The sequence below is a fragment of the Mauremys mutica genome, chromosome 13 (assembly GCF_020497125.1).
Source record: "Mauremys mutica isolate MM-2020 ecotype Southern chromosome 13, ASM2049712v1, whole genome shotgun sequence".
Lineage (NCBI taxonomy): Eukaryota > Metazoa > Chordata > Testudines > Geoemydidae > Mauremys > Mauremys mutica.
The window spans coordinates 32,109,040-32,133,103 of NC_059084.1; the positions used below are offsets into that span (position 1 = coordinate 32,109,040).

General features: G+C 47.6%; 1 protein-coding gene across 7 annotated transcripts in view; it reads left to right on the forward strand.

Moving 5' to 3' along the window:
* CPNE1 (copine 1) overlaps positions 1 to 24,064 on the forward strand; it is a 98,680-nt gene that overhangs the window by 58,500 nt on the left and 16,116 nt on the right. For all 7 annotated transcript variants that reach the window (XM_044986473.1, XM_044986475.1, XM_044986474.1 and 4 more), the window contains 4 exons: positions 5,564 to 5,638; positions 5,912 to 5,983; positions 21,797 to 21,880; positions 23,122 to 23,211. In XM_044986473.1, coding sequence (XP_044842408.1) covers positions 5,564 to 5,638; positions 5,912 to 5,983; positions 21,797 to 21,880; positions 23,122 to 23,211 — 321 coding nt within the window. The remainder of the gene's footprint in view (positions 1 to 5,563; positions 5,639 to 5,911; positions 5,984 to 21,796; positions 21,881 to 23,121; positions 23,212 to 24,064) is intronic.

Here is a 24,064-nt window from a genome sequence, read left to right on the forward strand (position 1 = left end):
ATTTCGTACCTGCTAAAGGGCATGAGTACTTATTCTCTCACCCACAGTCCTGCTTACTTGTTGTGGTGGTAGTAAATGAGAGAGAGAGAGAGAGAGACAGGGCCAACAGGGCCCAAGTCAAAAGACTCCAAAAAGATGGACCTCTTTGGCTGGAAGGTCTGCTTGACCAGAGGGCTCCAGCTGAGGATTGCTCACCAGCAAGCAATTCTCATCAGATACAATTTTAATTCATGGGAATCGATGATGAAATTCAAGGAGCTTGTGCCAGCGGACTCTAGAGCAGAGTTTGTGGCAATAGTGGATGAGGGTGAGGTGGTGGCACGGACTTCTTTACGGGCCTCACTGGATGCTGTGGATTTGGCTGCACTGACCATGTCCTCTGGCATAGCCATGAGAAGGAGCTCCTGGCTCCAGGAGTCCGGTCTTCCTCCTGAAGTCTAACAAACTATTCAGGACCTGCCCTTTGATAGCATGGGCCTATTTGCGGAGCAAACATACTCCAGGCTTCACAGCCTAAAAGATTTGCGGGTGACGCTGAAATCGTTGGGCATGCATACCCCTGCCACCCCATGGAAACATTTTAAGCCACAGCCCCTACAGCATTTCTAACCCCCTGCCCCAGGCAGGAATGGCAGGCGCAAGCCTCCCCATCCTCTGCCTAGCCAGGGCCAGGGCTCGACAAGGCCATTGTCAGGCTCTAAGCAAGCCTTTTGAAGGCACGCCTGGGGGCGACGCAGCAGCCTGCACATGTTATACAGACAAAACTACACAGGATCTTTTCAGGGGGCAAGACAAAGATGCCACATTTATTATGATAATTTGATTTATGACCAATAACTAATATTTTAATCCTTATACACACATTATACCTAATACCTATACACACACATTCACACACACGCGTGCGTGCGCACACACATCCATCAGATGTTCTGCAGCTGCTGCATAGTTACCAGTTCTGAACATAGCTTGAGTTGATTTTGCAGCTTGGGTTCGTAGCTTTTGGCGGCTAACTGGCCAGGAAAGCCGGGCACAAGGACGAGCTGGTCTCTGTTGGGCATGCACTGATGCCTTTCCATGTTGGCAGCAGAATGTTACCCTCCAAAGTCTTCCATCTCACCCGTCCTTTTTGTAGGCTTTAGTTTGAATCCAGAGTCTATAGGTCTTGCTGTGTCACGCTGCCTCTGGGTTTGGTGATTGATCACCCGTCAATTGCAGACCTGACTTTCCGCCTCGGACCTGGCTTTGATCTTCCTTCTATTGTACCTTTTCTTTTTAGGGTAGACTCTTCTTACTTTGTTAGGGCTCTTGTCTGCATCTTCAGCCGGTGGAGTTTGAACTCTATTTCATCAGGACAAGCTAGGGCTGGAGGTTGATTCCATCATCCATACATACCTCAGTCACACATCTAAACTAATAAGAGTACAGCAGGATTTGCAAAAATGAAGGTTGGAGGAAGCTTTTACAAAATGGAGTGAGCGTTTTAAAATGGGGTTTGAATTACAATATGGCAAACAGTGAACAGAAGTTACAATGTAGGCACGTGTAATAAATGGTGAACAGAAGTTACAATACTAAAACAGTGCAAGTCTCAGTGATTTAAGCAGGAATTGGACTGATAGTGAAACTTACAAAGGCAGCTTACTGAACAGCTATGGCTCTTAACAAGCATTTTTATCGTCAATTAGCCAGTTATTGGGGTAACCAGTTTTATGAATGAACATTGTTTCATTCATAAAACTTTACTTATGAAGTTACATTAATAAAGTGAACAATTAAAAACAATTTCATTCATCAGTTTGACACACTCCGGATCCTTCTCCCCATTTTCTCAACTGTCCGTTCCACTTCTATCATGCTTGGGCACAGATTCAGATAGCTGGGTCCTTTGCATGGTGGAAATGGGATATTCTCTCCAATTCTGCTCCTTCCCTCTCTCCCAGCCCCCTTCCCCATCGCTCTTCAGGAACCCTTCTCATGAGCATCTCTCCTGTTGCTGGCCCCCATGTCCCTTCCGGACCCCGGTGCCCCTTTTGCCCTGGGGTGCTGCCCCATGGCAGTGTCCTCACACTTTGGGTCTCTCCTCCCAGGGGAACCCCCAACCCACCTTGCCTCAGTGGCTACTGCCAGTCACTGCCTAGCCCCGCTCACTGGGGCAGACTGCAGTCTGTAATCCACTCATCATTGGCAAGGGGGGTTTGGACCTGCTGCTTTTGCTTATCCCTGGGCTGCACCTCTGCAACCCAGTACTCTTCCCAGCCTTTACCAAGGCTTGCAGGCAGGGATTTTCCAGCTTGAAGCTCCCCAGCTCCTTTGGCTTTTCCCCAGCCCTGCTCCACTCTAGGTACCCTGCTGTGCTCCCAAGCAGCCAGGCCTGTCTCTCTCCACAGCTAGAGAGAGACTCTGTGTGCGAGCTCCTGGCTCACAGCCCTTTTATAGGGCCAGCTGTGGCCTGATTGGGGCATGGCCTCAGCTATGGTGTTTTAAGGATAGACGTAGCCTGAGATGCTTAGTTATGTATTTTCATATGTACAGTACATGAGTTTCAATGTACATTTTAATTGCAATAATTGTCTTAACTCTCTCTGCTGGCAGAGAATATTTTACATTTTGTGACTTGTTTAAAGATGACCAACCATGGAAGGGGGTACGCTGGAAGCTGGGCTTTTGCCTAAGTAAAGTTTTAAAGTTGTTATAGTATAGTCTTCTGCATTTTTTTAAATTAGAAATTCATGTTCTGTCTGACTGGAAAACTAGTGAAATTATTGCATCTGAAGAGGAGATGAGATTTTAAGTCAGACTGTGAAAAACTATTTTTTAATTTTTTTAACACCTGTTTAGCTTCAGTGATTAACACTTTGAAGAGAGGAGCTCTTTAATTAAAAATCCAAACTTTCCTGCTCTTTCCATTAAAGTGTGAGAGCTAACAGTGTACATGTGCTGTGACCCCCAACATGTCCTCTAGCAAAACCAGGGGAGAAGATACTCCTAATTTTTTTCTTAGGTACAGAATAAGCAGAAAAAAATCTTAAAACCTCAAACAAACAACTTCTTTCAGGCTTTCTTTGTTATAATAAAGCAAAAATAAAGGTCACAAGTCCAATATTTTTAATAAGGCTGTAAAGCGATTAAAAAAATGAATCACGATTAATTGCACTGTTTAAAAAATATTGAATACCATTTATTTAATATTTTTGGATGTTTTTTAAATTTTCAAATGTATTGATTTCAGTTACAACACAGAATACAGTGTACAGTGCTCACTTTGTTTATTTTTTATTACAAATATTTGCACTGTAAAAAACCAAAATAAATAGTATTTTTCAATTCCCCTAACACAAGTACTGTAGTGCAATTTCTTTATTATGAAAGTTGAACTTACAAATGTAGAATTATATACAAAAAATAATTGCATTAAAAAAATAAAACCATGTAAAACTTTAGAGCCTACACGTCCACTCAGTCCTACTTCAGCCAATCACTCAGACAAACAAGTTTGGTTACAATTTGCAGGAGATAATGCTGCCCGCTTCTTGTTTACAATGTCACCTGAAAGTAAGAACAGGAATTCGTATGGCACTGTTGTACCCGGTGTCACAAGATATTTATGTGCCAGATGCACTAAAGATTCATATGTCCCTTTATGCTTCAACCACCATTCCAGTGGACATGCATCCATTGCTGATGACAGGTTCCACTTGGTAACGATCCAAAGCAGAGCGGACTGACGCATGTTCATTTTCATCATCTGAGTCAGATGCCACCAGCAGTGTGTTGATTTTCCTTTTTGGGTTCAGGTTCTGTAGTTTCCACATCGGAGTGTTGCTCTTTTAAGACTTCTGAAAGCATGCGCCACACCCTGTCCCGCTCAGATTTTGGACAGCACTTCAGATTCTTAAGCCTTGGGTTGAGTGCTGTAGCTATTTTTAGAAATCTCACATCGGTACCTTCTTTGCATTTTGTCAAATCTGCTGTGAAAGTGTTCTTAAAAACAAACATCTGCTGGGTCATCATCCGAGATTGCTGTAACATTAAAATATATGGCAGAATGCAGGTAAAACAAAGTAGGGGACATACAATTCTCTCCCAAGGAGTTCAGTCACAAATTTTAATTAATGCATTTGTTTAACAAGTGCCATCAGCATGGAAGCATGTCCTCTGGAATGGTGCCTGAAGCATGAAAGGGTATATGAATGTTTAGCGTATCTGGCACGTAAATACTGTGCAACGCCGGCTCCAAAAGTTCCATGTGAATGCCTGTTCCCACTTCCAGTGATATTGTAAATAAGAAACAGGCAGCAGTATCTCCTGTAACTTGTTTGTCTTAGCGATTGGTTGAACAAGAAGTAAGACTGAGTGGACTTGTAGTCTCTAAAGTTTTACATTGTTTTGTTTTTTAGTGCAGTTATTTATAAAAAAAATCTACATTTGTATGTTACACTTTCATGATAGAGATTGCACTACAGTACTTGTATGAGGTGAATTGAAAACTAGTTTCTTTTGTTTATCATTTTTACAGTACAAATATTTGTAATAAAAATAATAATGTGAGCATTATGCACTTTGTATTCTGTCCTTTAATAGAAATTAATATATTTGAAAATGTATAAAGACATGCAAAAATATTTAATAAATTTAAATTGGTATTCTATTGTTTAACAGTGCAATTAAAACTGTGATTAATCTTGATTAATTTTTTTGCGTTAATTGCGTGAGTTAACTGTGATTAATCGACAGCCCTAATTTTTACATATCTTTTGCAGGCCCCTTTTAAATCAATGGGAGAAACAATGTTTTCCATCCTGATTAAATCATACATTTCTGATGATCGCACAAGAATGTGTCCTGGAAAACAAATATCTGGAACAAAAATTCTTAAAACGTCTAAGTTCAGAAAATAGAGATGGTGTATTATAAATTGCTCAAAATGGAAGGAGCATCAAACATAATGGAATATGATCTAGCAAATGAGTATGGGGTAATTGGAGAACTCTAGCAGTGCTACTTCTCTGTGTTTAGTTGCCTTTGTGTGGAAAGGGAAGGTGATTGCAGCAGAGATTGAATGAGTATTGGAGACCCCTTCTACTCCTCCATTTCTGGAGCAGAGGGTTGGATGTTCAGCCTAGGGGTAGGAAAGTGGGGTTCAAATCTATTAAAACAGGACCTGGCTTGTTGAATGGCCTCTTTCTATTTTTAGAATTTCTTAGATCCTTACAGTAAAATATCAGTGTCTCAAGGTGTCATTGGGAGGCAAACATTAGAGGTGAAAGGAATGCAAGGATTAGATTTCAGGGAGTGTCAATGGATGTCAGAGCTGGAATACTGTAGCCTCAGAATGTATAGCTTTAGGATAAGTAAAATTTGCAAAAAAAGCCTTAGTGATTTAGGAGCATAAGTCCCATTGACTTTCAGTGATGCTTAGGCTCCTAGGGGAATAGGTTACTTTTGAAAATGGAACTTAGGGACTTAATCACTTAGGTGATTTGGGGAAATTTACTCTTCAAGAGTTACCATGTTTTCTGGATATAACTCCATAATTAAGTATGTCTTCATTTGCCTTTAGATTGTTTCCAGTAAAACACTCACTCGGCCTTTGGAGTTGAAGAAAGGAAAGCCAGCAGGAAAAGGCACCATTACGGTAACTGCTTTTTGTATATCCCTAAAAGAATGAATGAGCTTGTCACTTTATGTAGCGTTAAATTTCGCTGGTTAAATTAATTAGCTTTGTGTAAATTAATTTCAAAGTTTGTCTGCTTTTTGGCAGTGTTAAATTGTGTTACTTGATGCATGTGTGAGTATGCGCGTGCGCAAGAAAACATATTTACAACCAGAAGCAAAGTCTCTTTCATATGCCTGAGTGTCTGCTAAGCTCCATTGGAAATTAATTTGTCTTTACATTCTTGTGACACAGATTTCTGCAGAAGAGATTAAAGACACAAGAATTGTCAGTCTAGAGATTGAAGCACAGAACTTAGACAAAAAGGTAATTGATTCTTACAGAGTTACACATGTTTTTGTAGCTATAATCAGGTCTTGCAGTAAGATGGAATTCAATTCTACTCGCTGTGTGTGTGTGTTCACTAATTTATTTATTTATTTTTAATTGGGAGAACAGTGTAGAAGAGGAAGTACTCACATTTAGTAAATGCTTGAACTGGAAACATGTTTATGTTCTGAATGTGATGTCAAATAGGAAGTTATCAAACCACACTTTTGGGATTGGCCTTGCCTTTCATTCAAGGTGATTTAATTGAGATGTGTCTTTGATAATGGGCAGTTTACCTGAAAAAACATCCTTGAGATAGAATTGAAAGTTGATTTAGGCTAAATATTAAATGTATTGGACTACAACTGGAGAACTTCCAAAGGTTCAGTGTTGAATTTTGAATTCTTATCTGTAGCTTCCCCCAATTAGCCAGACTTTGGAGTCCTCCCCCACATGCAATACTGCCCATCATCATGCAAAATAGTGATCCACCTTCTTCCTTCTAATGTTTCCAGACTGCTCCTTTCATGCTATGTTGGGGTGAGCCTGACTGATCCTTTGGAAGCATGGGAGTAAGTCTTCCTCAAAAGCAAAAAATGTGACCGCTCCTTCCATGAGTTTGAGCTATGGAGATGTGTGCACACAGAACCCGATCGACATGACAAGAAGCCCCACAAGCAGGGGGATCCAGCGGTTCTGAATGCTGGTTCATTGGTATCGACAGCCCTGGTGTCCCATAAGATGCGGGATCCAAGGCACTGAGTAAAGAGAGGGTACCTCTGACACCAGGGAGAGCAGGAACTGTGTGACCCTCTTAACATATTTGCTTTAGCAGAACCGGGATCACTCCATTTTTCAGACCCATCTACCTCTAGGGAGACTATTTCTCCCCCTTGTGATGCACCCCCAGTGTGGGTCCCCTCACCTTCCACACAGATGATCTACCCTCTTCCACTGGCTCCAATGGTACTTCCAATGGAACTGGATTCTGCCTTCTCATCCTCCAACAAATTGAATACTGGAGAGGGATTATTGGCATTGTACCACCCGCACATGCATTCACGGAGGCCATCCCGGTCTTGGCGCCCATGGAGCCACCAGTACCCTATGCCATGGGGATCACCTCAACATCCCCTGGATCCGACCTCCGGGCCGTACTGTGGACTCTGGTCCCAATGTCCTACCTCAGAACTAGCCTGATCCACAAAGGAATTTTCACCTGCCTCCCCACTGAGGGCCCCTTCTAACAGGCACTTGGAACTGTTAGAGGAGGAGGTATCCCTTAGCCTAACTCTGAGGGTGCTGCTGGAATCAGCGAGATTTCCCTCCTCTTCTCCAGATGAGACAGTGACTACAGCATCCCCTTTGCCTCCGGATGACTTCAGACAGCTCAAGAGCTACTGCACAGAGTCACAGGGGAACTCTGTATTCCCCTGGAGGAAATCCAAGACACCCAGCATAAACTCCTGGATATCCTCCACTCCTCAGCACTGTGACGAAGTGGGACTGTTCTTAATGTTTCCTCTGAATACTGTGTGGGTGCCTCAGTTTCCCCTATGCATTTCTTAAGTCTCCAGTGTGCATAAATGGCTGACACTCTGTCTCCTGGCAACAAATGGCTGGGGCTCTTCCCCCCCTGCAAGGGGATGGCTAAAGGGGAACAAAGAGATCAGGTGACCTCCTGGCCCGGGAAAGAGACAAAAGCCAGAAAGGAGGGGCTGGAGAGGGTTTCAGTTCGGAGCTGGCTGGGGACGGGAAGTGAGGGCAGATGGAGTTGTCTGGCTCACTGGGCCCCAGAATGGACCTGGCTGAGGGGTCCCATTCTCTGTACCTACAAGCTCTGTTTTAGACCGTGTTCCTGTCATCTAATAAATCTCTGTTTTACTGGCTGGCTAAGAGTCACATCTGACTGTGAAGTGGGGGTGTGTGTGCAGGACCCTCTGGCTTCCCCGGGACCCCACCTGGGCAGACTTGTTGTGGGAAGTGCACGGAGGGGCAAAGGATGCTGAATGCGCCAAGGTCAAACCCAGGAAGGTGAAGCCGTGTGAGCTTCTTGCCCTGAAGACAGTCTGCTCCAAGAGAGAGGAGGCTCCCCAAAGTCCTGACTGGCTTTGTGGGGAGCAGTTCCAGAGCATTGCCTGGGAACTCCGTGACAAGCACCAACTATTAATGATGCCATTCTTGAGCCTGCCAGAACATTATGGCACACCCCGGCTACCTGCATGCCTACCCCCAAAGGGGCAGAAAGACATAAGTACATTCTGGCTAAGGGGTTCAAGTTTCTCTCTTTGCACCTTCTTTCTCTCCCCCCCGCTCCCCCCAACTCCATGGTTGTGCAAGCAGTGACTGAACAAGCCAGCCAACAGCATCCTCGTTCTATAACATCTGACAACGAGGGCAAGTGTTTGGACCTTTGGGGATGTAAGATCTTTTCCTCATCCAGTCTCCAGTTCCAGATTTTGAACTATCAGGCTTTACTAGCCAAATGCAACTTCCTGAATTACAGCAAAATTGAGGAATTTGCTGATAGCCTCCCACAGCAGGACCAGACTCGTTTTCAGGTGTTTATTGAGGAAGGGGAGCTGGTGGCCAGAACAGCATTCCAGTTGAGGCTGGACACAACAGATAGTTCTTCCAGGGCCATGGCTATGGCCATAATTATACATAGGGAGTTTTGGCTCCACACTTCTGGTTTTCCTATGGAGGTATAAAACGCTATCAAAGACCTTCCCTTTGATGAATCCCATCTCTTTAATTAAAAGACAGACAATTCCCCACATACCCTCAAGGACTCCAGAGTGACCCGTCGCTCTCTGGGCATCTACACTCCTGCCCCAAAGCTTAAATTACAGCCACCTACTCAATGCTACAGGTCCCCCCAATTCTGTCCTCAGAGACCTTATGAGCCACCAAGGAAGTGACAGAAAACCCAGAGATCATGCCTTCTGGGACCCCCTTTACAGGCTTCCATCTCACAGCTGCATCCTCCATCCAAGACACATTTCTGTTACCACCTAGAGAGCTGCCAACTACCTTGCCTACCACCTTACGACCGCTACCCACTTTGGGGTCATTTAGCACTCTTTTTTTTCCAAACTTCGAGTGCAATAACAATGGACAAATGGGTGCTGCATGTCACCTACTATGGCTATATGATCAAATTCATCACACTACCTCATCTAACCCCCTGCCCCCCCAATTCCTCTTCAGGGACCACTCTCACAACAGCATTCTCACCCAAGAGGTGAATTCCTTATTACAGCAGGAAGCAGAAGAACACATCCTCCTGGAGTCTCAAGGAACTGATACCTAAGAAAAAAGGCAGGTTTTGACCAATCCTTGATCTCCGTCATCTCAATCGCTTCATCCGCAAGCTCAAGTTTCGTATAGTCACATTGGCAGTGATTATCCCATTGTGACGTTGTGCAGTCTATATGGTTTTATAAAAATTTAATAATAAGTGATGTGATAGACCCAGGCCAGCTGGGAACAGCAGAGTAGTAGAAGGGAGATATACTGGCCACTGGATAAGCAGTTTTCTGTTCCCTGAGTGACCAGAGCAGGGACTGCTCCAGGCTAACGAGAACACCTGACTGCAATTAATCTGCTAAGAGTCAGGTGAGGCTGTTAAGCACCTGACTCTAATTAAGGCCCCTCTGATGCTATAAAAGGGCTCACTCCAGTCAGGCCAGAGGGAGCCAGGGAGCCAGAGGAGAGGAAGTGCGTGCGAGGAACTGGGAGCAAGAGGCATACAAGAAGCTGAGAGTGAGTAGGTGTACTGCTGGAGGACTGAGAAGTACAAGCCGTTATCAGACATCAGGAGGAAGGTCTGGTGGTGAGGACAAAGAAGGTGTTGGGAGGAGGCCATCGGGGAAGTAGGCCAGGTTGTTGTAGCTGTTGTGCAACTGTACCAGGAGGCACTCTAGACAGCTGCAGTCCACAGGGCCCTGGGCTGGAACCTGGAGTAGAGGGCAGGCCTGGGTTCCCCCAGACCTCCCAACTCCTGATCAAACACAGGAATTGACCTAGACTGTGGCTTCTACCAGAGAGGAAGGTCTCTGGGCTGTTTCCCGACCCACAGGGTGAATATGCGAGGCGAGCAAATCCGCCAATAAGCGCAGGACCCACCAAGGTAGAGGAGGAACTTTGTCACACTGTGGGGTTGGTAGAGTGAAAGTATGTGCATTAATGGAGAGTACTGGAGCATTGCCAGCAATGGGCATTATCAGGGGGGAAGGATAGCTCAGTAGTTTGAGCATTGGCCTGCTAAACCCAGGGTTGTGAGTTCAATCTTTGAGGGGGCCATTTAGGGATTTGGGGCAAAAATATGTCTGGGGATTGGTCCTGCTTTGAGCAGGGGGTTGGACTCCTGAGGTCCCTTCCAACCCTGATATTCTATGAAGTGCAGGAGAGATGGGGTGCACTGGCAGAGCTCTGGGGCCTGCAGGGGGGGTTGGGGGTGCACTGCAGAGCTGGAAGGTACAGTTGGGGTGAACTGACAGAGCTCTGGGGTACAAGCAGGTTGAGGTGCAGGGGGGTTGGGGTATCCTGGCAGAGCTGTGGAATGCATGGGGATTGGGGTGCACTAGGAGTCCTGGAGGCCAAATTGAGGCTGCTAGGGAAGAGACTGAAATCCAGGACCTCTATGGATGGCATTCTCAGAAATGCTCCCAGTTCCACGTGCAGGGCCAGGTAGGCAGGCAGAGCTTCAGCGTCTCAATGCATGGATGAGGCGATGGTGCAGAGAGGAGGGGTTTAGATTCATTTGGAACTGGGGAAACTTTTGGGATGGGGGGAACCAGACTGCTGGCACTTAACGTTAAAAAGGTTGCAGAGCAGCTTTTAAACTAGGAGATGGGGGAAAGCCAACTGCTGTAGAGGAGCACGTGGATCAGACGGAGACTTCTCTTAGAGGAGAGTCTATTGATAGAGATTCTCTAGGTTATAGGCAGAAGCAGAGGATGGAAGAGGATAATGTAAGGGCCAGATCAGACAAGAAACATTCACATAAAGAATCAGACACATCAGAAAAGGGCAGACAAAGAAACATTCACATAAAGAATCAGACACATCAGAAAAGGGCAGACAAATCGTGATAAGTTTTTAAAGTGCTTGTACACTAATGCTAGAAGTCTAAATAATAAGATGGGTGAACTAGAGTGCCTTGTGATAAAGGAGGATATTGATATAATAGGCATCACAGAAACCTGGTGGACTGAGGACAATCAATGGGACACAATCGTTCCGGGGTACAAAATATATCAGAAGGACAGAACAGGTCGTGCGGGGGGGAGGGTGGCACTATATGTGAAAGAAAATGTAGATTCAAATGAAGTAAAAATCTTAAGTGAATCCACATGTTCCATAGAATCTCTATGGATAGTAATTTCATGCTCTAATAAGAATATAACATTAGGGATCTATTATCGACCACCTGACCAGGACAGTGATGGTGATGATGAAATGCTAAGGGAAATTAGAGAGGCTATCAAAATTAAGAACTCAGTAATAGTCGGGGATTTCAATTATCCCCAATTGACTGGGAACATGTCACCTCAGGATGAAATGCAGAGGCAAAATTTCTCGATACTTTAAATGACTGCTTCTTGGAGCAGCTGGTACGGGAACCCACAAGGGGAGAGGCAACTCTTGATTTAGTCCTGAGTGGAGCGCAGGAGCTGATCTAAGAGGTAACTATAACAGGACAGCTTGGAAATAGTGACCATAATATAATAACATTTAACATCTCTGTGGTGGGAAGAACATCTCAAGAGCCCATCACTGTGGCATTTAATTTCAAAAAGGGGAACTATGCAAAAATGAGGGGGTTAGTTGAACAGAAATTAAAAGGTACAGTGACTAAAGTGAAATCCCTGCAAGCTGCTAATAGAGGCCCAACTTAAATGTATACCCCAAATTAAGAAACACAGTAAAAGAACTAAAAAAGAGCCACCGTGGCTTAACAACCATGTAAAAGAAGCAGTGAAAGATAAAAAGGGAGGTAAATAGAAAGGAGCATAAACACTGCCAAATTAAGTGTAAAAATGTAATAGGAAAAGCCAAAGAGGAGTTTGAAGAACGGCTAGCCAAAAACTCAAAAGGTAATAACAAAACGGTTTTTAAGTACATCAGAAGCAAGAAGCTTGCAAAACAGCCAGTGGGGCCCCAGGATGATTGAGATACAAAAGGAGCACTTAAAGATGATAAAGTCATTGCGGAGAAACTCAATGGATTCTTTGCTTCAGTCTTCGCGGTTGAGGATGTTAGGGAGATTCCCAAACCTGAGTCGGCTTTTGTAGGTGACAAATCTGAGGAACTGTCACAGATTGAAGTGTCACTAGAGGAGGTTTTGGAATTAATTGATAAACTTAACATTAACAAGTCACCGGGACTGGATGGCATTCAACCAAGAGTTCTGAGAGAACTCAAATGGAAGTTGCGGAACTATTAACTATGGTTTGTAACCTGTCCTTTTAAATTGGCTTCTGTACCCAATGATTGGAAGATAGCTAATGTAGTAACACCAATATTAAGGGCTCTAGAGGTGATCCCGGCAGTTACAGACCGGTAAGTCTAACGTCAGTACCCGGCAAATTAGTTGAAACAATAGTAAAGAATAAAATTGTCAGACACCTAGAAGAACATAAATTGCTGGGCAAATTTCTAAAGGGAAATCGTGTCTTACTAATCTATTAGAGTTCTTTGATGGGGCCAACATACATGTGGACAAGGGGGATCCAGTGGACATAGTATACTTAGATTTCCAGAAAGCCTTTGACAAGGTCCCTCACCAAAGGCTCTTACGTAAATTACGTTGTCATGGGATAAAAGGGAAAGTCCTTTCATGGATTGAGAACTGGTTAAAAGACCAGGAACAAAGGGTAGGAATAAATGGTAAATTCTCAGAATGGAGAGGGGTAACTAGTGGTTCTTCTTTGAGTGGTTGTTCATGTCCATTCAAAGTAGGTGTGCGTGCGCTGCGTGCACGCCAGCCGGAAGATTTTCCCCTAGCAGCGCCCGTAGGGTCGGCCCTGGCGCCCCCTGGAGTGGCATCACTATGGTGCCCTATAAAGGGGCCCGCCGACCCTCCACCCCCTCAGTTCCTTCTTACCGCCAGTGATGGCTAGCTGGAACTTCGCTTGCTGATAGCAAGTTTAGCAGTGTCCATAAACTCGTGTATATAGTTAGTCTATCTAGATTAGTTGTACATAGTTCTTTGCTGTTGGGGGGGGTCAACACCTACTCGTTGCCCTGCTGGGGCATGCCCGGATCTCCCGGGTTTAAACTCTGCAAGGACTGCGGAAAGTTCATGCCAAAGAGTGACCCGCACTCGGCTTGTTTGAGGTGCCTCGGGGAGAGCCACCAAGGGACCAGTGCACTATTTGCAGGGGCTTCCGACCCAAAACTCTCAAAGACAGAACACAAAGACTTAGAGTTCTTCTGATGGAGGCTGCCTTGCGGCCACCTTCAGACCCGGAGCCAGCCGATGTGGTGCCCAGTACGTTGTCGTCGGTGTGGCGCGCCTCCCTAGCCCAAATCCTCCAAAACCCGGCACCGGAGGGAGTCGGGTCATAAGAAGTCGGCCTCAGTGCGGCACCGCTCGCCCTCCCCAGTGTCCGCTAAGAAGAAGAGGTCGGTGAGGGAGCGATCGCCCCACCAGGACCTCCACAGGCCGATGCCGTCCACCGGTACAAGTGGACAGGCTGGGCTACAGCCCCTGGCTGCTCCGTCGACTCCCGCACCGGAGAGAGGGCGGTCGAGTCTGGAGTGACCAACATCCTTGGGCCTTAGCGGAGACGTACGTGCGTCCCCCCTCGACACCGGAGGCATTCGAGGTGGCCTCAGACCTGCTGAGACTCCCGGTACCGGCCTCCCCGCATCGTGGCAGGGAGTTGCCGACGATAGCTCGTCCCCCAGTACAGTCTAAGGGCAAGCCAGCCATGCTGTCGCCTCCCTCTCCATCCCGCGCCACCCGGGCGGCACCGGACCAGAGAGACAGCTCCCCGCCTCCGCGCCGCTCTCCGGCGATGATGGGTGCCGCTCCCCCCAGGTCCTCTTATTCAGAGACCTCAGACTCAGAGGCGGACTCCTACCGCTCCAGCCGGTCGCGGAGTAGGAGGTCGACTTCGGGGGTGAGCCACCAGCGGTACCCAACACAGTGGCAGCAGCAATGGCAACCGCCCTCCCAGTGGCCGTTTTGGACCCCCTGGGCCTACCACCAGTCAGTGGGCCAGGCGTTTGGTCCTCGCTCCAGGTCGGCCTCGGTCTCCTTGGCATCGATGGCCCTGGCGCAGTTGCCTCCTCCTCCACCGGCACTATCGCTGGGCAGAGGTTTGCCGCATCTAAGTTCAGCACCCCCTAGCCGGGCATCAGCACTGGCGGCGACTATGGTTCGGGCTCAACAGGTGCCGCCAGACACGCCAAGCCGTTCATTGGCGACCCCGGTACCAGCCGCGGTGCCGCATTTGGAACCAGCACTGGCCCCACAACCTCGGTACCGTGTGCTGCCGGACCCCGAAGGGCTAGAAGCGCCGGAGGACGGGCCAATTCAAGTGATTTCCTCCTCTTCTTCCCCGGATGAGGCGGTCGCGGGCACGGCCGCGGCACCGGCCCTGGAAGACACTAGGGTTCTTCAGCAACTGCTCAGGCGAGCGGCTCAGAGCCTCGCAATCCAGGCTGAGGAAATTGAAGTGGACATAGATCTGGTAGTGGACATCCTGGCTCCATCGGGACCATCTAGGGTGGCCATACCGTTGATCAAGACCATAGAGGACACATCCCGCACCTTATGGCAAACGCCAGCCTCATTGGCCCCTACTGCCAAGAAAACAGAGAGACGTTATTTTGTGCCCTCTAAGGGGCATGAGCATTTGTACACCCACCCTTCCCTGGTGGTAGACGCGGCCAACCAAAGGGAGCGTCAGTGGTTTCAAGGGTCGACGCCAAAGAACAGGGACGCCAAAAGGCTCGACCTCTTTGGTAGAAAGGTGTACTCCGTGGCAGGCCTTCAACTACGAATAGCCAACCAATAGGCTGTCGTAAACCGATATGGTCATAACACATGTTCAGTCATGTCGAAGTTTACCGAGCTCCTTCCCCAGGATTCGAGGGCAGAGTTTTCGGCCTTGGTGGAAGAGGGAAAGCTCATCTCCCGAGCCTCCCTTCAGGCTGCCCTGGATGCAGTGGACTCGGCTTCACGCTCCATGGCAACAGGCCTGGTCATGAGCCTGGCTCCAGGTCTCGGGCCTTCCCTATGAGGTCCAGCAGACTATCCAGGACCTCTCCTTCGAAGGGCAGATGCTGTTTTCGGACAAAACGGACAAGCGTCTGCATAGCCTAAAGGACTCGAGGGCTACGCTTTGCTCGCTGGGCCTGCATACCCCGGCAACCCAACGTAGGCAGTTTAGGTCGCAAGCAGCCCCGCGCCCTTACCAGCCTCAGAATCATCCAGAGGTTGGGCCTAGACGGGGCAGGAACGGCAGGAGGCGCCACCAATGCCACTCCTCCGGTCAGGCATCCAGCCAACCGAGACCGACGTCGGGGCCTAGGGCCCCCTATTTGATGGTACGGTCGAGGACGGCCTACTGATCAGGACTCCGGATCCTTCTTTCCCTACCTTTGGATCACGTCTGTCCCCCTTCTACCATGTCTGGTCCCAAATCACGTCAGACAGTTGGGTGCTTCGCACGGTAGAGAGGGGATATTCTATCCAGTTCTCCTCCCTCCCACCCCACCAGCCCCCCCACCCCGGTCCATCTTAAGGGACCCCTCTCACGAGCAACTTCTAATTCAGGAAGTGCGGTCCCTCCTCACAGCGGGGGTGGTGGAGAAAGTTCCTCAGGAGCTTAGGGGCAGAGGCTTCTACTCCTGGTATTTTCTAATACCGAAGGCAAAAGGGGGCCTCAGACCTATCCTGGACTTGCGGCGGCTGAACAAGTTTGTGAAAAAGCTCAAGTTCCGCATGGTCTCCCTGTCTTCGATTATTCCCTCCTTGGATCCAGGAGATTGGTATGCCGCCCTCGATTTAAAGGACGCATATTGCCATAATCCCCCGACACCGTCAGTACCTCAGGTTTGTCGTGGCCGACGCCCATCTGCAGTTCACCGTGCTCCCGTTTGGCCTATCAGTGGCACCAGGAGTCTTCACGAAGTGCATGGCAGTCGTGGTGGCCTTTCTGCGCAGGTGGGGTATCCAAGTATTCCCCTACTTGGACAATTGGCTTATAAAGGGAGCAGGAGGAGGCTCAGGTGCTTTTCATCAGGCAGACCTTCCTCGAGCTCAGCCTCCTCTTAAACGAGGCCAAGTCCACCCTGTCTCCTACCCAAAGGATAGAATTTATAGGGGCGGTTCTGGACTCAACCCATGCCAGAGCGTATCTTCCGGAGTCCAGGTTCTGGTCCATGTCCGAAATCATTCTCGGTCTGCAACGCGCCCTGACCACCACGGCAAGAAACTGCCTCAAGCTGTAGGGCCACATGGTGGTGTGCACCTATGTGGTGAGCCATGCCAGACTCCGGCTTCGCTCACTACAATCCTGGTTGGCGACGGTATACCGCCCGGCCAGGGATCCCCTGGACTCAGTGGTGACTCTATCCCAGGTGGTGCTGAGCTCTCTCCGATGGTGGCTCGACCCACAGAAGGCATGCTTGAGTGTTCCCTTCGCCACCCCTCACCCTCCCTCTCCCTGGTGACGAATGCCTCGGATCGAGGATGGGGAGCGCACTTGAGGGATCTCAGGACACAGGGCTTGTGGTCATAGGAGGATCTCAAGTTACATATCAATGTCAGGGAGCTGAGAGCTGTTCGCCTGGCTTGTCTTACTTTCCAATCCCACCTGGCGGGCAGATGTGTCTCAGTCCTCATGGACAACACGTCCGCGGTCTTCTATATCAACAAACGGGGGTGCACGCTCTTCTCCCCTGTGCAGGGAAGCCCTCACGCTGTGGGACTTTTGCGTTCAGAATGCTACCCACCTGATGGCATTCTACCTCCCGGGGGAACAGAACAGCCTGGCGGATGCCCTCAGCCGCTCTTTCCGGGGTCACGAGTGGTCCCTTCGTCGGGACATAGTGCGCTCAATCTTCCGGCTCTGGGGTCGTCCCCAGTTAGACCTGTTTGCTTCAAAGGAAAACAGGAAGTGTTGGCGGTTTTGCTTCCTCCGGGGCCACAGCCCAGGGTCTCTGTCGGACGCCTTCCTCCTGTCATGGAGGGAAGGGCTGCTCTACGCCTTTCCTCCAATTCCCTTGTTACACAGGGTAATTCTCAAGATCCGCAGGGATCACACCCATGTAATCCTGATAGCACCGGTGTGGCCGCGCCAACATTGGTACACGTCGCTCCTGCACATGTCCACCCGAGCGCCCCTGACGCTGCCTCTGCTGCCGGACCTGATCACGCAGGACCAGGGCTGCCTCTGCCACCCGAACTTGCAATCACTCCACCTCACTGCCTGGATGCTCCATGGTTGAACCTGGTGGAGATGCAATGCTCCCAAAGGTCAGACAAGTGCTGCTCGGTAGTAGGAAACCTTCGACCAGGGCCACCTACCTGGCCAAATGGAAACGCTTCTCCATCTGGTCCGGTCAGCGAGGGCAGGAGCCGTTGCGGGCCCCAATTCCCGTTTTCTTAGACTATCTGCTCCACCTGAGACAGTTGGGCCTTTCCCTCTCCTCGGTTCGAGTTCACTTAGTGGCCATTTTGACTTTCCACCCGGGGGAGAGAGGCACCTCGGTGTTCACAAACCCGCTGGTTGGTTGTTTCCTCAAGGGCATGGACAGGCTGTTTCCGCATGCCCGTCAACCAGCTCCTACCTGGGACCTCAACCTGGTCCTCTCTGCCCTCATGGGGCCTCCCTTTGAGCCCCTGGCTTCATACTGTCTGCTGTACCTGTCATACAAGGTCGCTTTCCTTGTAGCGATCACCTCAGCCAGGAGGGTATTGGAGCTCAGGGCGCTGACATCCGAACCCCCGTACACTGTCTTCTATGAGGACAAGGTCCAACTTAGACCTCACCCGGCTTTCCTCCCCAAGGTCGTCTCCCAATTCCACATGGGACAAGATATCTTCCTACCGGTGTTTTATCCAAAGCCACACTCTTCCGGTAAGGAGCGGAGGCTGCATTCCCTGGATGTCCGCAGGGCCCTAGCCTTTTATGTTGAATGGACAAAGCCGTTTAGACGGTCGACCCAGCTCTTCATCGCGGTGGCGGATAGAATGAAGGGGCTCCCGGTCTCCTCTCAGAGGATCTCTTAATGGATCTGCGGCCTGCATACGGGAATGCTATCGTATAGCTAGAGCCCCTATCCCTCTGGTTACGGCCCACTCTACCAGGGCGTGGGCCTCCTCTGCGGCGTTCCTGGCTCAGATCCCGACTCAGGAGATTTGTAGAACTGCCACGTGGTCCTCCATCCACACGTTCATGTCGCACTATGCCATCACGCACCAGGCTAGGGATGATGCTGCCTTCGGTCGTACAGTGCTTCAGTAAGCAGTGACCTCCGACCCCACCACCTAAGATTAGGCTTGTGAGTCACCTACTTTGAATGGACATGAACAACCACTTGTAGAAGAAAAAACGGTTACCCACCTTTTAGTAACTGTTGTTCTTCGAGATGTGGTGTTCATGTCCATTCCAATACCCACCCTCCTGCCCCTCTATCGGAGTGCTGGCAAGAAGGAACTGAGAGGGTGGAGGGTCGGCGGGCCCCTTTATAGGGCGCCGTAGTGGCGCCACTCCACGGGGCACCAGGGCCGACTCTACGGGCGCTACTAGGGGAAAATCTTCTGGATGGCATGCATGCGGTGCGCGCACACCTACTTTGAATGGACATGAACAACACATCTCGAAGAACAACAGTTACTAAAAGGTGGGTAACCGTTTTTGTTCCCCAAGGGTCAGCCCTAGGACCAATCCTATTCAACTTATTCATAAATGATCTAGAGAAAGGGGCAAAAAGTGAGGTGGCAAAGTTTGCAGATGATACTAAACTGCTCAAGATAGTTAAGACCAAAGCAGACTGTGAAGAACTTCAAAAAGGTCTTACAAAACTAAGTGATTGGGCAACAAAATGGCAAATGAAATTTAATGTGGATAAATGTAAAGTAATGCACATTGGAAAAAATAACCCCAACTATACATACAATATAATGGGGGCTAATGTAGCTACAACGAATCAGGAAAAAGACCTCGGAGTCATCGTGGATAGTTCTCTGAAGATGTCTACACAGTGTGCAGGGGCGGTCAAAACGATCTGGAGGATGGTGTGGACTGCACCCTTAGCAAGTTTGCAGATGACACTAAACTGGGAGGAGTGGTTGATACGCTGGAGGGTAGGGATAGGATACAGAGGGACCTAGACAAATTAGAGGATTGGGCCAAAAGAAATATGATGAGGTTCAACAAGGACAAGTGCAGAGTCCTGCACTTAGGACGGAAGAATCCCATGCACTGCTACAGACTAGGGACCGAATGGCTGGGCAGCAGTTCTGCAGAAAAGGACCTAGGGGTTACAGTGGACGAAAAGCTGAATATGAGTCAACAGTGTGCCCTTGTTGCCAAGAAGGCTAATGGCATTTTGGGTTGTATAAGTAGGGGCATTTCCAGCAGATCGAGGGATGTGATCATTCCCCTCTACTCAGCACTGGTGAGGCCTCATTTGGAGTACTGTGTCCAGTTTTGGGCCCCACACTACAAGAAGGATGTGGACAAATTGGAGAGAGTCCAGCGGAGGGCAACAAAAATGATTAGGGGGCTGGAGCACATGACTTATGAGGAGAGGCTGAGGGAACTGGGATTGTTTAGTCTGCAGAAGAGAAGAGTGAGGGGGGATTTGATAGCTGCTTTCAACTACCTGAAAGGGGGTTCCAAAGAGGATGGATCTAGACTGTTCTCAGTGGTAGAAGATGACAGAACAAGGAGTAATGGTCTCAAGTTGCAGAGGGGGAGGTTTAGGCTGGATATTAGGAAAAACTTTTTCACTAGTAGGGTGGTGAAGAACTGGAATGGGTTATCTAGGGAGGTAGTGGAATCTCCTTCCTTAGAGGTTTTTAAGGTCAGGCTTGACAAAGCCCTGGCTGGGATGATTTAGTTGGGTTTGGTCCTGCTTTGAGCAGGGGGTTGGACTAGATGACCTCCTGAGGTCCCTTCCAACCCTGAGATTCTATGAAAAAGCAAACAGGATGTTAGGAATCATTAAAAAGGGGATAGAGAAGAAGATGGAGAATATATTATTGCCCTTATATGAATCGATGGTACGCCCACATCTTGAATACTGCATACAAATATGGTCTCCTCATCTCAAAAAAGATATACTGGCACTAGAAAAGGTTCAGAGAAGGGCAACTAAAATGATTAGGGGTTTGGAACAGGTCCCATATGAGGAGAGATTAAAGAGGCTAGGACTTTTCATCTTGGAAAAGAGGAAACTAAGGGGGGATATGATCGAGGTATATAAAATCATGAGTGATGTGGAGAAAGTAGATAAGGAAAAGTTATTTACTTATTCTCGTAATACAAGAACTAGGGGCCACCAAATGAAATTAATGGGCAGCAGGTTTTAAACAAATAAAATTAAGTTCTTCACACAGCGCACAGTCAACTTGTGGAACTCCTTGCCTGAGGAGGTTGTGAAGGCTAGGACTATAACAGGGTTTAAAAGAGAACTGGATAAATTCATGGAGGTTAAGTCCGTTAATGGCTATTAGCCAGGATAGGTAAGGAATGGTGTCCCTAGCCTCTGTTTGTCAGAGGGTGGAGATGGATGGCAGGAGATCACTTGATCATTACCTGTTAGGTTCACTCTCTCTGAGGCACCTGGCATTGGCCACTGTCGGTAGATAGGCTACTGGGCTAGATGGACCTTTGGTCTGACCTAGTACAGCCATTCTTATGTTCTTATGATTGGGGCTGGGGGGATTGAGATGCAGGATGTGGGTGCAGTGCTGGAGGGTGCGGGACGGTTTCAGGTGCAGGACTGGGTGCACTGGCAGAGCTGTGGAGTACATGAGGTGGGGGTGTGCTGGCAGAGCTTGGGGGACCATGCCTCCCACATCTGAGTCCCCAACCTCTCTTGCCTCACCTTTCATCCATCCTTATTTATCCCCCTCTCTCCCCTACTCGCTGCAGTCCAAAATCCCTCTTCCTCCATTTCCCCACTTCTCTGTCCCCTAATATCCCCCCAGACATTTACACTTGTAATCCCCGCCTTTTTCCCCCCAAAGACATGGATTGCATTCCCTCCAAAATACAACTCTCACATTGCAGCATCCTCAAGCCCCTCAGTGCAGAACTCCTTTTGTCATAAGGGAGGGCTGTGATAACTATTTAGTTATGTTAATGCAGCATGAGTTCACAGCAAAGAGGGCTGTTTCATCTAGTCATTAGTTTCTCAGTTTAACAGTACAAGGCAGCAGAAGGAAACTTGTTTTTTGGGGGGACCTGTAACCTGGAAACCCCTTGATCAAGTGACCCCATATGTGTATAACTAAGGCTACCCCATACTCCCATGAGGCACACCAGATTTCAACAAATCTGCCTAAGCATGTCGATTTTAAAGGACTTAGGAAGGTTGACCCTTTAAACAGCTATCACGATGCAACCATAGCTATAGTGATGCACATGTGCCATTGTAATATGTGCACTGTCACACAAACTTCTCCGTGCTTTCTGTCCCACTGGGGATGCCCACCTTCCGTCATTCCCATCCCCAAACGTGACATACTCCTTACCCCAAATATCCACTGCTAAGTGTTTTGGTATTTATTTGGGTAAAGCATGGGGGGTTGATTACTCTTATTTTTTATTTTTACAGGATTTTTTGGGCAAATCGGATCCGTTTCTGGAATTTTACAAGCCGAGTGATGGTGGAAAATGGCAACTGGTCTACAGATCAGAGGTAGGGTTTCCACACTGACACAAACTGTTCTGGCATTAGGTTCTGCTGAGGTCCCTTCCAACCCTAATAATCTATGATTCTATGATTCATTGCCTGAAAAGGGAGAACATATTGTGCTGTGGGGAATAGGCTATAGCTGTGATTTCACAGAAACTAGTTTTAGTGTCTACTGAACTCTTGCACCACTAATGCTAACTGGTGCTTCATTAAGTGTGTTTCATTTCAAAGGATTCCAAAGTATTTTCCAAGCTAACTCATAAGGGTAGACAGAATGTAGTTAGCCACACTGGGCTTTTTCACAGCATACTAGGGTTAGGACCTATGGCACTTTAACAAGAGTAGAGACTCCTTAATGGCCATGTTAGGACCTTTTTTAATGTTTAATCCGAAAAAAAAAATGCAGTGTCCCTTAATGGTGTTGGAGCATTGGTTCAGTCCTGACTTAGAGGAAAGAGTGGCACCTACTGAGCTGTGAGCTCTTTTTGCATTACCTATGTTTTACAGGATTTCTCCTCCAGGGATTAATCAGGCCCAACCTTGAATATATTTAGTCTGCACTTAAAATTTAGGCCATCCTAGCTACATCGCTTAGGGCTGTGAAAAATCTCATGACCCATGCAACATAGTTAGGTTGACCTAATCCCCACTGTAGCTACTGCCTCTCGAGGGGGTAGATTTACTATAGTGATGGAAAAACCCCTTCTGTTGCTGTAGTAAGCATCTGCCTACAGCCTTGTAGCTGCAGCTGTGCCACTGTAGTATTTGTTGTGTAGACATGTTCTTAGCATGCAAAATCTGAGAGGTTCGCAGCCTGAGGCTTGATCTACACTTAAAATTGATATCAAGATAGCTGTGTCAGTCAGGGGTGTGAAACCCCCCCACATCTCCGACCCACATAGCTCTGCTGGCAAACCCCTCAGCATAGATGCAGCTACGTCGACAGAACAGTGCTTCTGTCCACATAACTAATGTTGTTCAGGGAGGTGGTATTCCTATACCAGCACAAAAACTCCTTAGGTCATTGTAAGCTATGTCGACTGTAGGGGACTGTATGGACAAAGCACTGCCTGCATAGGCTCTGTAGAGTAGACATAGTCTGAAACACCATACCTCCAGCTCAAGAATTGCCTCCAGATCCTCAGCATGGTGCAGAACTCTTAATTTTTGACAATGTTAAAGCTCTTTTATTTGCATGTGGCATCCCCCATGCAAGATTATTTATTGTATCTGCTATCTTGCAGGTGATTAAGAACAATTTAAATCCATGCTGGAGGAAGTTTAGTGTTCCCTTGCAAACGTTCTGTGGGGGAGACTTCAATAAACCAATCAAGGTAAGGTCTTTGGAAATGCTTAAGTGATTAGATTCTCTTTCTTATTCCTTGCAATTGTAAGTCACCGCCTCTGAGTTGACATTAACTAACTATGTGGTTATCAGGCTGCTCAATCTTTGCTTATCTAGAAAAGTTTTTTAAAAATTTAAATATTAGCAAATAAGAGATCATTTTTATTAAATGCAAAATCTATGTGAATGCAATAGCACGTGTCAAATTTAAAATAGGTCAAGAAATGCAAAAGTGAAGTTTCCCACGCTCTTCCCTAACAACTGATCCATAGACAATTATCAGACTTTCAGTCATTGTCTGGAATGTAGCTGAGAGGTTGAACCAAATTGATGGTGCTGAGGAAGGCGATGGTACAATGTAAACCTCAGTGCCATCTTTGGTCACATCCATTCATATTAGCGGGGACCCTTTCCCTATTGCCAGCTTGAGCAGAGGCTTTTCCTTGAAAAGGGTCTGGTTTTGGGTCTAGGTTCTAACTCCTTGAGCTCTTACATACAATAGATGACTCTGTCTGACTCAAGGTTGTGAGTAGATCTTCAGCATAATACTCCACGTTCATAAGACAGTTTGCTGTATCCTAAAACACCCCATGTAGTTACCTAATCTTAATTCACTGAAGTTTCTGATTAGAGGTGCAGTCTAAAAATATACTCTTTTCACAATAAATGAATTCAAAACCACATGCTGTTCTTCCTAAACCAGCCTTTTATCTGGTCAGTCAACCCAAAAAACATTTCTTTCTAGGTTTTCCTGTCTCACTGTGCCTGTGAGGAAGCCTTGTGCTGGGAATCAGATCTTAAAGGTTTAGCAAAAGGCATGCATGCCAGTCAGTATGTGTGCG